Source organism: Brassica rapa, chromosome A02, assembly GCF_000309985.2.
Source record: "Brassica rapa cultivar Chiifu-401-42 chromosome A02, CAAS_Brap_v3.01, whole genome shotgun sequence".
NCBI classification, from domain to species: domain Eukaryota; kingdom Viridiplantae; phylum Streptophyta; class Magnoliopsida; order Brassicales; family Brassicaceae; genus Brassica; species Brassica rapa.
In genome coordinates, this window is record NC_024796.2 from 11023028 (window position 1) to 11035515 (window position 12488).

The 12488-nt window shown below is 27.9% G+C and overlaps 2 protein-coding genes across 2 annotated transcripts in view; one reads left to right on the top strand and one right to left on the bottom strand.

Moving 5' to 3' along the window:
• LOC103852615 (SNF1-related protein kinase regulatory subunit gamma-1-like) overlaps positions 1-12488 on the bottom strand; it is a 423770-nt gene that overhangs the window by 315014 nt on the left and 96268 nt on the right. The gene's annotated exons all lie outside the window — the stretch shown is intronic.
• On the top strand, positions 6992-10776 carry LOC103852605 (transcription factor TCP15). The gene is made up of 2 exons (XM_033285030.1): positions 6992-9557; positions 10545-10776. The coding sequence occupies exon 1, from the start codon at positions 8562-8564 to the stop codon at positions 9525-9527; it is 966 nt and encodes a 321-aa protein (XP_033140921.1). The 5' UTR covers positions 6992-8561; the 3' UTR covers positions 9528-9557; positions 10545-10776.

Here is a 12488-nt window from a genome sequence, read left to right on the forward strand (position 1 = left end):
GTTTTTCTCTTTTTAGCAACCATTTTTAACTATGCCACCAAATCTTTGTTAGTGTAAAATGTTTAATTTTTTTCAAAATTTGAACTAAAGCATGTACTTTCGAACGAGAAAAAAAGTGTATGGATAATTGAAACCCGAACTAGAATTTAACTAAGTTTACAATATGTTACTATATTCGAATCAAATTTGAGTCAAGCCGAACCGACATCAAACTGAACTTTTATAATATTTGAATAAGGCTAAATATTCTGCTCCGAAAAACTATAGACATGGATTAAAACTATAGAAAGTATTTAGAGGGTCAATTATCAAAGTTAAGAACTATAAACTTTTTTTTTGGTCAACAAGAACTATAAACTAATCTTAACATATACTACGTTCTATTAAAACCATAAATTAATCTTTAATGTACAAAATAATATTTTCCTTATTTTTTTTAAATAAAAGCTACAAAATTACCTAATATGATTAAAATATATATTACAATTAATGATTTTGAATAATAATCATCATTTTTGTTTTATTCTATATTACTAAAATAAACTAAACAATCATATTCACCATATAATAAAAATTTAGATTTTTCCTTATATATTATATTTTAAATTTTTAAAACAACTTTAATTTACTAAAAGTTGAAATTTCCACATTTAAAATTTTATATTCAATGGTTTGAATTTTTGTTAGAACAAGATACAAATGATCATAGAACTATATGAATAAAAATTCTCATTTAATAGATATTCATATTAAAAAGTATATACATATATTTTAATACTGTTTAAATTAAATATAAAACATATAAAAATAAACATTTTAGTTCTTAAATTTGCCTTAAACAAGTATTGAAAACTTAATATTTTAATTTTGTAATTTCCATCAAATTTTTAAAGACTATTGTAAATTACTAAAAAAAATAAATCCATTTCAGCAGTTTAAAGTTTTTGTTATAAAAAATACAAATGATCATAAAATTATATGAGTATGAAGTTTTATTTAATAGATAACCATAATAAAAATATACTATGTATGTATGTTAACAATATTTAAATTTAACTACATACCATATAAATTAGGTAAATATGATTGTTTTGATTTACTTATCATAAAATGATTGTAACTAAAAAATTAATTATTTTATTTTATATTTTGCGCCAAAATTAATTTTATATATAATAGTTAGTTATCTTTTAAATTATTCAATGTATATTTGTTATTTTATTTTATAAAATAAAAAATAAAAAATAAAAAATAGTATACATAAAAAAAATAATATACCAGATGCTCATTCCGCGCAAGCCGCAGATCTTAATCTAGTATACAGTAATACATATATATATATATATATATATATATATATATATATATATATGTGAAGTAGTCTTGTCGATTTAGATCATTTGATATCAAATTTAATCGATTTTAAGTCAATATGGGGAGGTGGGGTTTTATCATTTTTAAAAATAAATAGAATTAAAATTTAAAATAATAATTTTGAAAAAAATGAAAGTAAAATTTAACTGAATAAAGTTTTCCGAAAAAATAAAAAAAATATTTTTTTTATTATTTATTTAAATATTATTTATATTTATAGAGTAATGTTATAAGTGATCAACTCCATTCCAATAAGAAACAATATTCCTATGTATTATCTAAACATATAAAAGTAACAATAATAGTTGAATATCAGTCAAGTTTTTCAAAGTTGAATATTTATATCTAATATTTATTTGTTTTGAGATATACAACTACTATTTAACTATTATATTTAATTGTATGTTAATATAGTACATTAAACTTTGGAATAAGCTGCTCTAAAGTACTTTTACAGTAAAAATCTGCAAATTAATAATGTTAAGACTACAAAATTTATTAATTTAAGAAAATTTCCTTTTGATTTATATTTTTAAATTTTATTTTAGTGTAGAAAAATGAAAATAATATGTCATTTATGATATTATATATTGGTTAGAGTTTATATATTTTCAATTTAACTAGTTTTATTAAACTATTCATGTATTTTATGTATGATGATTACATATCGTATAATAAAAATGTATTCAATATGTAATTTGATAAAATAAAAATAAAAATTAGAATTGAAATTCATTTTGAAGAAAGATACACAACAAAAAGTTTTGTATATGTTTATATAAAATTTATATATATGGTAATTATTTAATTTATTATTTTCATGAGATCATATATTTACTTGAGAGTTTTAAAATATTATTATCTTATTATTTTATCTATTTATGCTCTATTTTACAGCGGTCAAACTTGGGACGAAATAGATTTGTTAATTTATTGTATTTTTTTTTTAATTTTTGAATATCAATTTATATTTTTTTACTGTATCTTGCATGATTTAAATATAACTTGTAGTTTTGATTATGTATCCTAAGAACAGAAAAGACAAAATTAAGCTTGTGTAATAATTATATTTTCATTGATGTAAAATTAATATTCAGCTATCCATATAATAATATTGAATATATAATTTGTACTAAATATCATTTACAACTTATATTAATGCTATTTATATTTCTAAGCGGCAATTGAACGCTGGTATTAGAAGGATAATGTATTTTTATGGAAAATAAAATATCAAATTTTTTTTAAAAAAATGGATTAAGTTGAGTAACCAAGGCTATGTTATATGGAAGCGTAGAATCGAGAATTTTTTAAAAAATTAGAAAGCGGATACGTGTTGGAAGCGTATATCCAAATAAATATATATATATATATATATATATATATATATATATATATATATACAAAATATATGACTAAAAATATATGATTCGGAATTAAAAAAACCACTTACTCATTTTTAATAATTTTCCATTTAGTTTATTTCATATTTTAATTATAAAAATGTTAACATATTAAGCTTATAAAAATATTATCAAACTAATTATTTTTTAATAGTTCATAAATATCATTACAATATATTTGAATATATATGCACTATCTCTTATAAAAATTACTATGCGCAAAGATAATTTATTGTAGTAGTCTTTATATTTGCATATTTTGTATTTCCTTTATTTAAATACTATTAATTTTAGATTTATATAAAATAAAAATAATTTTTTTTAAAAAAAATTATTCATGCATTGTATTCTTAAAATGGAAGCGTGATTCCTAAACGGAAACGTAAGCTTCCAACGTGTTTTTAAAGAAGCATTTTTGAAAACGTACTGGAAGCGAGATTCGGGAAGCTTCTGATTCCGATTCCGGTTCCGAAGCGGGAAGCGAATGTGTCCGACGAAGCTTCCATGTAACCTAGAATCAAGGGTTCTACATTTCAATCAAAGTGTTTACAATACTTTCGTCTAACCGTTTATTTACTATACGGATTCCCTATTGTTTTTTAGATATTGTTCTTGTTCTTGATTGTTACTTCCCCGACTCATCTTTCTGTTCAATTAATTCAAGCAAAGCAGAAATGAAACGGGTTATGATGGAATAGGACACGTAAGGATTTTTTCCACACCTATTGATTTCTGATAAAACTTTACATAGTCCAGAAAAACTAACGTATATATACAATACTATAGAGAATCTTTAGAATTTCTGTAAAAGGAAATGCTTGGGATTTGGCTTTTGTTACGCGCAGTAATGTTTGAAATAGCGTTCGTGATTGATGGTAAATAGATTCAATAAAAAGATGAAAAAGGATAAACAAACTAAAATTTTGAGAAAGATTAATAATTTGACTTGACTTGAGGTGAGGTGGGGCTCATCAGGCTATGGTGGCCACTGTCTTTAGAGAGTGAATGATGCAGAGAACACGCACGTGGAGTCTGTTTCAACCCCACTGTCTATCTCTTACTTATTTCTTCGTCTTACTATTCTTTTTCTATTAGAAACTTATATTCTACAAGACTACAACCTTAAAAGTATTTAGACAGATAGATTAATTTACTATAAAACCGAACGGCGAAACCTTGATCATCTAGAAATGTCCCACGAGACTATTTAACTATCCTAGTCATCCTTAACATTTTTTTCTTATAACCCATGGTTTAATCCCTGGGGCTGGGGAGCCATGTGAATACCCCGGTAACCTGGCCACTATGGTAATCTGAATGTGGACGGATTCGAATACATATTCTATAGGATCCATGAAACGCCATGCTACTACCCAACCATAAACGCATGGTTCATCCTTAACATTTTACTAGATTTTGATCCGCGCAGGCGCGCGGATGTATATTTTTAAAAATATGTTGATATTTGTTTTTCATGTAATTATTAGGGTTTTACAAAATGAATCCAAGAAACAGAACCGATACCGATCCAAAAATATAGTACCAAACCCGAACATAAATTGATTAAATATTCAAATTATTCAAAATTTTGTTATTTAGAGAACCAAATCTGATCCGAACCGAAGTATTCGGGTACCCGAATTTATCTAAAAATAGATTTATATACTTATATATATTAATTATTTTTAGATTTAACGTATATAAAACATTAAGAATGATACTTTTAAATTGGTTTAAATAATTAAAAATATATATATAGATAGTCAAAAGTAAATATCTGCAATAGTTAAAGTATATTCAAATCACCAAAAATACTTAAAATAATTATTGGTTCCGTATCCAAAATTTTAAATTAAACCAATTGATATGTTAAGCTTAGGTATTCTGACATATGCTATTCAAATTTATAGGTAATATATTATTTTATTTATAGATTTTGAGAAATTTAAAATAGATAATGATTTAAAACTTTTAAAATAATTTAAATGGATTATCCAAACGCGAACCAAACCCGCAAAGATCCGAATCAAACTCAAACCAAAATTTAGAAACATCCTAACAGGACTTAAATCTTTGACCCCGAAAACCCGAAACACAAACCGATCAGAACCAAACCGGTATGGGTGCCCGAAATCCCATCCCTATTCATTATTATATATCATATACTGTCATCATATAATTAATCTTATTTTATACGACCATCCTATAAGTAATCATATAATTAATAGTATTTTATACGTACCATCATATAAATAATTATATATATTATATTTTTAAAACTTAATATAAAATATAAAAACCATAATTTGAGTTGGTATTTCAAATTGGGCTTTGTATTGTATTTTTATTATATATATTGACTACATTTTTTTATAATGGTTATTGAAAAATAGTTTAGTAAAAATCCATTTTTGAATATATGTATTATTTTTTAATCAATTTTTGATATAAATCATCTTTAAATTATTATTTTGATTTGAAATATGTGTATAAAGTTTAAATTTTGTTTTATGGTTAGTTTAGAAAATAAAAAATTTTAGGCATTTAGATTGACCCATTTTCGTATATTTTAAATCTGGCCGAGATAGATAGTTTATTATAATATGATGGAATTTTAATTTTTCTTAATAACATAAGCCTATTACTTTTTTTCTTAATATTACTATCTTTGTTTCCAAACAAAATTAATGTTTTTTTAAAAGACTACAATTCATGTTTCCAAACACTCCAATTTTTTTTAATAGTCTTATTCAAGTCTCCAAACACTCCAATTTTGTACTTGAGTTTTAATAAGATAGATATCACCATTTGTTAATTTTGTATATTTTAATTATCTTAAGAAATTAATTTTGCCTGAAAATATACTTCTATTTGATATGTAAATAAGTGTCAAACTGTGTAATACCGTTTGGAGAATGCAAAGTGTCAAAACTAACTTGAAGCCGACAAAAAGGGTTTGTATTCCAGTGGTCTCCCTTCTCACAGACGACTGCCAGAGGTCACAGGTTCGATTCTCTGTCGGTGCGGTGGTACTATGACTCTCCAAAAAAATCCTAAAGAATTTTCTTGGATTTAGGGCACCGCTTATGGTGGAGTCTAGTCACTATAAAAAGTTTACCCAAAACAGTTTTTTAACATTTAGACAAAAAAAAAAACTAGAAGCCGACGTTAAATAGTTTAGAACTGATCATGATCATGGGATAACCAAACTCTTGGGACTGAAGTTTATAGTTGTTGCAAATGTTAGAATCAATTTCTCAAAAAAATGTTAGAATGAAATAAGTTTTGATTACCTTTTTTATTTTGGTTTTTATCTTTTGTTGGCGAGTTGTTGTGACTAAAATATATATATAGAAATGTCAGTTGAGAGAATGACTGAAACGAACTAATGAGTAACTAATTAGTTGGCTGACTTTATTATTCACAAAATCCTTTTTATGAATAAAATCTCATAGTTATTCATAAAATCTTGTGACCATTTTTTCTGAATTGTTATTGTTATTATCTGATATGTCAGATATGTACAACGCCTTTCTACCATCTATTCGTTTTCTTTTCCGCGTCTTTGATTCTTCTTTTCTTATAAGTATATAACTAGATCTCGATCCGAGCAACGGCGCAGATTTTTGTTTTCATTTATTTTTATATGAACATTTTGTTTTCAATTCTAAATTAATATATTAAAATATATATGTGGTTATTAATTTTTAAAACATAATAAGTTTACGGTATATTTTTTCCATTGAATAGATGTTTCAAACTTTCACATGTATTTGTATTTTCTTCTATATATATATTTTTGGATTATTATTTCATTATTAACATCGTAACTATATATATAAAATTAGTAAAATATTATTTTATGCCATATTCAAAATATTGTAACATTTCACAAATTTAGAAAGTTTTTAAAAAATTAAATTTTTGCTTCATAGATTTATATTATCGAGTAAATAATTAAACATTTAGTTTTTGTTTAATTTTTAAAATAAACTATATAGTTTAAAATTTGTTTTCATTGGTTTAAGGTAGTAAAGATTAATCATTGTTAGATAATATAATTTTTGTTATTTAAAAAAAAATTCTTTATAATTTTAAAAGTTAACATCGATAAATATTTAAATAATTAACATATGGAGCTATAGTATTACAACATTAAATTATATCTATTTAATTTATACTATCTATAAATCCAATGAATCATTTATTGTTTAAATCTAATTATTGATAGCCCAATAAAAATTTAAATGATAAGATTAAAGATTAAATGTAACATGACTTTCTAGAAATAGATCCTTTAGAACCATTTTTTAAAAAATCACACATGAATCAATGTTGTGACTTATGTTTTAATATAAGATACTAGTCAAGATTTTTCGGTCAAAACTATAAATAATATTTGAACTTTAATTAATGTATTTTAAAGCGTACATTCAATAAGATTGTTATTTTTAAAATATACAAAAAGTTGTAAACCCATCAAAAACAAGAATACTATTTTTAAGTTCATCAACGAGATACAAAAATATATGTTGTACTGGATGTTGTTTGTTGTATAGATGTCTCATAACACATGAAAACGAGACGGACCAACACTTTTTTAATTTGAACTGAATAAAGAAAAAAAAAAGAGAATAAAAGGGATTTAAAAGATAAGTCCACCTCTAAACTCCCACAGAAATTAACAAAAAAAAAACAGTATAGGGAACTGTCTATGCGTTGAATAATCATCACATAAGAAAGGAAACTTCTTCATTAATAGTCGTAAAATTTCACTAATATATAAAAATAAACTATATTGTCCACATCAGAGTATCAAAATAAGTTTGCAAAATTTAGTGCTAAAGACAATTGTATGTCAATGAGATAACACCAATGGTGGAAACAAAGCAGAAGCAATACAAATTTCCTTTTTTATTTTTATTTATATAGCTTTATATATGGTTTTTATTTTGGGTGCAACTATATGGTTTTGTAGATAATAATATTAAACTCCATACTCATTGAAGAGACACATTACACATATTAAAATAATTTATCTGTTTCATAAAAAGGCAGCTGGATTCTATCATGTGGATCTCGTGATCATCTACCATAGAGCCATGGATTAATCACTGTCAATAATAATTCCATCTATTTATTATTCTGTTTTCACGTAGGTACAAAAGATTGTATTTGTAACTTCTGCATTGAGATCTTCATCGCTAAACTTTTTCTCTAACTGTACATTTAATTTCGCGATCGACATGAAGTTAGCAGTAACGACGCAAACTGACATCGCCTTTTAAATTATTGGAAAGAATGTAATAGAGTGTTCAGATAGGGTTGTGTTATTATAAAATATCGCAACAAATACGAATTCCTCTTATTTTATTCAACTCGGTCACTGTACGTTAAAAAGAAAAACATACTATTTGAATAATTGTACTGAATGAAAACCACGTAACCCATCTTCTATTTCCACAAATAACGAAAATTTCTCAAAGGGAACAGTTTATAATGTAAATAAAATTCCAAAAATAAAAAACACAAAAGATATAAAGCAAAGAAGAAAAAAAAGTCTATGCTTTCATATTCATTGCTTTAACCTTCTCTCTCTCAGACACAGACACACAGCTAAGCTTCCCATCTGAAAGGAGTTTCATGTCCTGAAGGACCATAACCTCTCTCTCTCTAATAACAAATAAAAAAACAGAAGATAGAGAGAGAAAGTATGGCTCACATAAAGATCTAACAGAGACAGTAGTCCCACTTCCCCACCACAGCCATCTTCGATCATCATCAATGGATCCTGATCCGGATCATAACCCGAATCATCATAGACCAAACTTCCCTCTCCAGCTTCTTGATTCTTCTTCCTCCTCTTCCACTTCCTTAGCCATCATCCCATCAGCTTCTTCTTCCGAACCTAACTCCGACCCTAACGCTCTCTCCAAGAAACCACCTCCAAAGCGAACTTCAACTAAGGACAGACACACCAAAGTCGAAGGCCGAGGCCGTAGGATCCGTATGCCTGCCATGTGCGCCGCACGTGTCTTTCAGCTCACACGTGAGCTAGGTCATAAGTCCGACGGTGAAACCATCGAGTGGCTTCTCCAGCAAGCTGAGCCGGCGGTTATAGCCGCTACAGGGACTGGAACCATTCCGGCTAACTTCGCTTCTCTTAATATCTCACTTCGCAGCTCAAGATCTTCTCTCTCCGCTGCTCATCTTCGTACAGCTCCAAGCAGCTATTACTTTCACTCGCCTACGATGGCTCATCCTCATCAGGTGCGTCCCAAGCACGAGTCGCATTCCTCTTCTTCTTCGCAGCTTTTAGACCACAACCAGATGGGGAACTATTTAGTTCAATCAACGGCTGGATCTTTGCCAACGAGTCAGACTCCTACTACGGCACCGTTTTGGAGTAGTGGTGACAGTACGCAGAATCTTTGGGCTTTTAATATCAACCCTCATCATTCGGGGGAAGTTTACAACACGAGCGGTGGTGGTGGTGGTGGCGGTGGAGGAGGCGGAGCAGGAGGAGGAGGAGTACATCTGATGAATTTTGCAGCTCCTATTGCTTTGTTTTCTGGACAGCCTTTGGCGTCTGGTTACGGAGGAGGAGGTGGAGATCATAACCATTACGGAGTTTTAGCGGCGTTGAACGCTGCTTACCGGCCGGTTCAGGAGACGGCGAGCCAGCAAAACCGCGAAGGAGATCATCATCACAGCCATCAAGAAGATGGAAGCACGAGTCATCATTCCTAGGCAAAAAACACACACACAAACAATATATCTGTGAGATTTATTTTTATTTTTGTTCTTTCGTTTGTTTGATTGTTTTTAAACAAGCGTGATTTTTTTTTTTTTGCATTGCTTCTTTATATTTTCTTTATAAATTATAATATCCCACGAGTGTTGCTCAGGTTCCATTCGTCTTCTGATTAGTCAATGTATTAAGTAAGTAAGAACGTGAGTATTCGATATATGTATGTGGTTTTTGAAACGAAGTTAATTTGGTTTTGTTTTTTTTTCAAAAGGGTTTAGCCTCAATTAGTAGTTGTCTTGTGAAATGTGTTTATTATGCGAGTTCTGCTCGGGTTTCATTCCTATAATAATTAATTAGTGGTTTTGTTTCTTTTCTGGAAGTGTTTTTCCTCTATACTCTTGAGTGCGAGAGGTTTATCATGTGAGTTCTGCTCGGGTTCGTTATTCTTCTGATTAATTAATGTATTAGTTAAGTAAGAACGTGAGACTATTCAATATATAGTATGTGTTTTTTGCAACTAGGCATCGTCTTTTTTTCTAGAGGGTTTAGCCTCAACTAGTATTTATCTTGTGAAATGTTTTTTCCTCTACTCTTAAGTCTTAAGTGAGAGAGGTTTATTATGTGGTGTGACACACTACTTGATGAGTGTTTTCGAACAATTTTAATATATATATATATATGTATGATTATTCAGTATCAATAAAACTTTCCCATACCAAATTACTATTAATCTTCCGTTTAATTTGTTCATGATTTGATTCCCTCCAGGCCTCCACCACATTGTCTGGAATAGGTACATATGCATGTATTATGAGCTTATTCCTGTTATATTTCTGTCTATCTAATCTACTATTTCCCCCAGTGTGAATCACATATCCTCTTTTGGTTACCCTTGACCGGTGTGATTTTTTGGTTACTATTAAGTAATTTGAAGTGTGAAAAACCTCTAGTAGCCTAGTGGTTTGAATGGTTGAGGTGGAGTTATTGTACTTAGTTCGATTCTTTTATTTTTTCAGAGAAAGGTGTGTACACGAAGGGGGAATGCATTTAGATATGGTGCCATATTAATTCCAGTAGCTCGTCTTCTATATATATATATATATATATATATGCAGGATTTAATACTTTAGTTGATTCAATTTATAGCTTTTGTAAAGCTTTTGTAAGGCGTTACTTTTGTGAATGGTCAAGCACTATATACTATATTGCGGAGCGCAGGAACATAACATAGAAGTAAATTATCAAAAATCTCATCTGGTCGAAGCTTGCTACGTTTGGAGATTTAAGATATACAATCTCTGGATCCATGAAACTTATCGCCAACGTCAATTCTTGTTAAATAATAATATATTTACATGCAAATATTGTGAATTTCGAACACCCAAAACATTCATCCAAGATATTTCATTCTCTTCCGAAAGTTGATCAAACAAATACTGAAAACAATGTCGAGATCTACATCTCGATGCAAACCCAATACTCATGCAAGTCATTGAAACTATTGTAGGTTATAGATTCGAGCTTCATCTTTTATTTCTAAAAGTTTCGTTGATGGATGAAACGCAACATCGATTATATATCTATAGTCGAGACAGGATACATTGATGATGTATAATTAACAAGGAAATTTTCATTATACAAATAATACAAAAGTAGTGTAACATTCGCAATAACCATATCCCTGCATCTTGTGTCAGTCTATATGGATACTATTGTTCTTCTTAAGTTATATTAGGTCTTACCATGCATGGGTTATATATAGAGAAACGATCGTGTAGACCTACGTTGCATACTTGCATTGTATATAAATGAGTAATATTAACGAGCATTGGATTGGGAGGTTAGCAATTCTAAAATCATACACACATACTTTTATATACAGTTGTTATAATTCTAAAATCATACACACATACTTTTATATACAGTTGTTATCTTAATAGAAACAAAATATTGCTTCACATAAAAATATTTATTTTGGTATGAAAATAATAATATTATTTTTCGTTACATGCATGGGAGTATAATACTTGAAGCTTCTATAGATCGGTGCGAACCATTTCTTGGAATATAATCACAGGCCTGCCGATTCTAACCATATGTATTTTTAGTGAACCAGACGTTAGTTTAACGAAATCAAATTTGTAGGAAGCAGCACTATTAGAGGAATGTAATTCTCTCTTATCAGAATAATATATCAATAGGCGATCGAAACTAGATTTTTCATTGATAAAAGAAAGAAAATAATATATAGTCACCGATGATCTCATGAATCTTCTTTGATATCCCCTATATATTATTTGTGAAGCATTGCAACTTTTTTTTGTAGTCACATGTCAGCATTACAATGATTCTTAGAAGGGCAATTGTCAATAATAGCACCTTTTGAAGTTTATGTCTCAAAAATAGCAATAGAAGGAGAAAATCACAAAAATGACATTATTAAAGGGTAAAATATCCCTAATACCCTTGGTTTAAAATTAAATAAACAAACAAAAATAAATAAAATAAAAATAAAAAAAATGAAAAAAAAGATTTTGTTTTTATAGTTTCAGATTATATGTTTTCAGATTCGAAATTTTTATAATTTTTTTTTTCAAATTTTTTTTTTTATTTTTTTTTTTCAAATTTTTTTTTTATAATTTAAAAATACTTTTTAAAACTGTTTTTAAAATTTTTATTTTTTATTTTAGTATTTTTTTTATAAAATTTTAAACCCTAATTCCAAAACCCCACCCCTTAACACTAAACCCTAAGGTTTGGATTTATTAACCCAAGGGGTATAATACCTCTTTAATGAAACCTATTTTTGTGACTTTGAGCCTTGAGTGCTACTTTGGGAACATAAACTTGGTTTAGTGCTATTCTAGTCTTTTTCTCTTCTTGGAATCCTTAGAAAAATAGGTTGGTCCATCTAAATATATAATAAGCTTTCTATTAAACCACAATAAATACATTATTAA

Bases quoted from the DNA above. Each gene is read 5' to 3' on its own strand.
- LOC103852605 (XM_033285030.1), top strand. From the start codon at position 8,562: ATGGATCCTGATCCGGATCATAACCCGAATCATCATAGACCAAACTTC.